The sequence below is a fragment of the Nicotiana tomentosiformis genome, chromosome 5 (genome assembly GCF_000390325.3).
Source record: "Nicotiana tomentosiformis chromosome 5, ASM39032v3, whole genome shotgun sequence".
Classification (NCBI taxonomy): Eukaryota; Viridiplantae; Streptophyta; class Magnoliopsida; order Solanales; family Solanaceae; genus Nicotiana; species Nicotiana tomentosiformis.
Genome location: NC_090816.1, coordinates 21,288,244 through 21,290,765, shown reverse-complemented (window position 1 = coordinate 21,290,765; position 2,522 = coordinate 21,288,244). Strand labels below are relative to the sequence as shown.

General features: G+C 36.5%; 1 protein-coding gene across 1 annotated transcript; it reads right to left on the bottom strand.

Moving 5' to 3' along the window:
• Positions 1-682: 682 nt before the first annotated feature.
• LOC138910812 (histone H4-like) lies at positions 683-1,202 on the bottom strand. The gene has a single exon (XM_070202059.1). It carries the CDS (start codon positions 1,130-1,132, stop codon positions 821-823), a length of 312 nt encoding a protein of 103 aa, XP_070058160.1. The 5' UTR covers positions 1,133-1,202; the 3' UTR covers positions 683-820.
• Between the last annotated feature and the right edge of the window lie 1,320 nt (positions 1,203-2,522).

Below are 2,522 nucleotides of genomic sequence, written 5' to 3'. Positions count from 1 at the left end.
AAATCCAATTGATACTTGTAGGGGAAACTAAACTTGTGTATACAAACATATGAAACTAGTTCCTTGTACTATCTAAGATGACCTTTCGGTGAAAGGAAATTCATGACTCAAAATCCTTACTAGGAGGGTCAGAGGACTGGTAAGGACATTTAAGGAAACTTCAATTTCTCTCAAATGACCAAACTGCAAATGTAATTAGAAACATTCTGTTGCACAAAATAAATTGATTTCTGCTTTTACTCAACCTTCTAATAGCACAATTTTACTGAGAAGAAGATTCCCATTTATATCTTGCCACTAGATAATGGAAATTCCAAAAAATCAACAGAGCTTATTGACATTCAAACAGGTTAATTCTAAATCCAAGAAATGACACATTCCCAAAACTGCATACTTGTAAACATCATCAACCAAATTGCAACTCCAGAATAATAGCTTTCAACTACATAAAGCACATCTACAACAAAACCAATTTGAATCATCTTTATAAAAAGGCAAGAAATGAAATAGCACTACAAACAGTGAAACAGAAGCAGATCTACTCAATCCAACAATCCCAATATTTCAAGTTATAGAACCACTTCAAACCACAACCCAAAAAAATAAAAAATAAAAATGAAACGAGCTCTTAAAATAGTATGACAAAATTCAGCAATTCATAGAACATAAGAAGCAAGAACTATATCTGAAATACTAATGAGATCCATTTCATTAACACAAATAACTCAATTACAATGACCTCATAACCTTCATCAACAAATACTAAAATTAAACACCAATTAAACTCCATTTCCCCCAAACACAAATAAAATTACACAAATCAACCTCCAAATCCATAAAGAGTCCTGCCTTGTCTCTTCAGAGAATAAACAACATCCATTGCAGTCACAGTCTTTCTCCTAGCGTGCTCAGTGTAAGTAACAGCATCACGAATCACATTTTCCAAAAATATCTTCAGGACTCCTCTAGTCTCCTCATAAATCAGCCCGCTGATTCTCTTCACTCCACCTCTTCTCGCTAATCTCCGAATAGCTGGCTTTGTGATTCCCTGAATGTTATCACGCAGAACTTTACGGTGTCGTTTTGCTCCTCCTTTTCCCAAACCCTTGCCTCCCTTTCCACGGCCTGACATTTTTTGGTAGAGTAATTGAAGTATTGAACTGAGAAGAATATGAATTTTGATTTGAGATGGAAAGGAAAGGGGGTTAGGGTTGGGTTTTATAAGGACTTGATTTGGGGATTTTGGTTTTGGCGGTAGGATTTGAATTTTGTTTTCAGATTTGGGATTTTTCTTTTCCTGGGAGCCGTTGATGTGAGTGTGTATCTACGGTGGAAAAGCATTATTGATTTAAGCGTGGATCGATGCTAAGAACTCCAAGTACGCGGATCAGTGACGTGGTGTGTGGAACCATACATTTTGTTCCAATTTAAGAAGCATAAAAGTTTTGTTGAAAAAGAAAAAACATAAGTTTAAAATTTGTGCAGTAGGTAAAGGACAACCTTATTCAATAAACAATAAGCTAATTACAATATTTAAATTAGTTCTATTTTAAGCTAAGATTTAAATATTTTGATATATTTGTGAAAAGTTAAAAGGACCATTTTTATACTAGTTAAATCTTAAGACGATTTGTTTCGATTTAAAAAATAATAATCTTTTTGTCCCAATTTATTAATGGACAATCCTTGTAAATTGTGAAAAGAAAGAAAGAAAAACACACACAAAGAGAAAAAGCAATGTTACATTAATATTGGGTTTATTTGTTTGTAAAGGAGAAAAGGTAGCATGCAGTAGATTGTGAGGCGAAAGAATTCATCTTCAAGTTTTTTTCCTATGATACAAGTAATTACCTAGCAGGACATTCAGATGTTTATAAAATGGTCCCTATCTTTTCAGTTGCAAATCACCCATCACAACTTCTTCTCTCTTTTTTCTGTATTAAAAGACTATTCTCTGTGTAGTCATGAAGTAGGTAAACATTATTGAACCACGTAAGATGATACATAAGAATAAGTGAAGCCTGGATCAAATAAGACTGATGCATCTCTATAACAAATCGGAACAATAGTTGTGATAATTGAGTCGGATGCAACTGCCTCCGTCCTAGCAGGAAGAGCATAATATCTGGCCTGACGAACTCGCTATCTCCGAGCGATCACCACTATCTGCTGGTATGAGATGTCCATCTCCAACTCTCGGGACATGCTGAATCTGATACCAGAGTTGAGCTCCTCGATAAATCGACGAACTCGCTCTCTCACAGTAGCAACCAAGGTTGGTGCATGCCTGGACAAATCACTAAACTGGATTGCATACTCCGATACGGTCATAGAACCCTGGCGTAACTGCTCAAACTCTGCGCGTCATGCATCCCTAAGACTCTGGGGAACAAACTCCCTCATAAACATCTTTAAGAACCGATCCCCGGTGAGTGAAGCTGCCTCAGCCGGGATACCCAACTCATACGCCCGCCACCACTAATAAGCCGCTCTCTTAAGCTAGAACGTAGTGAAAGCAACTC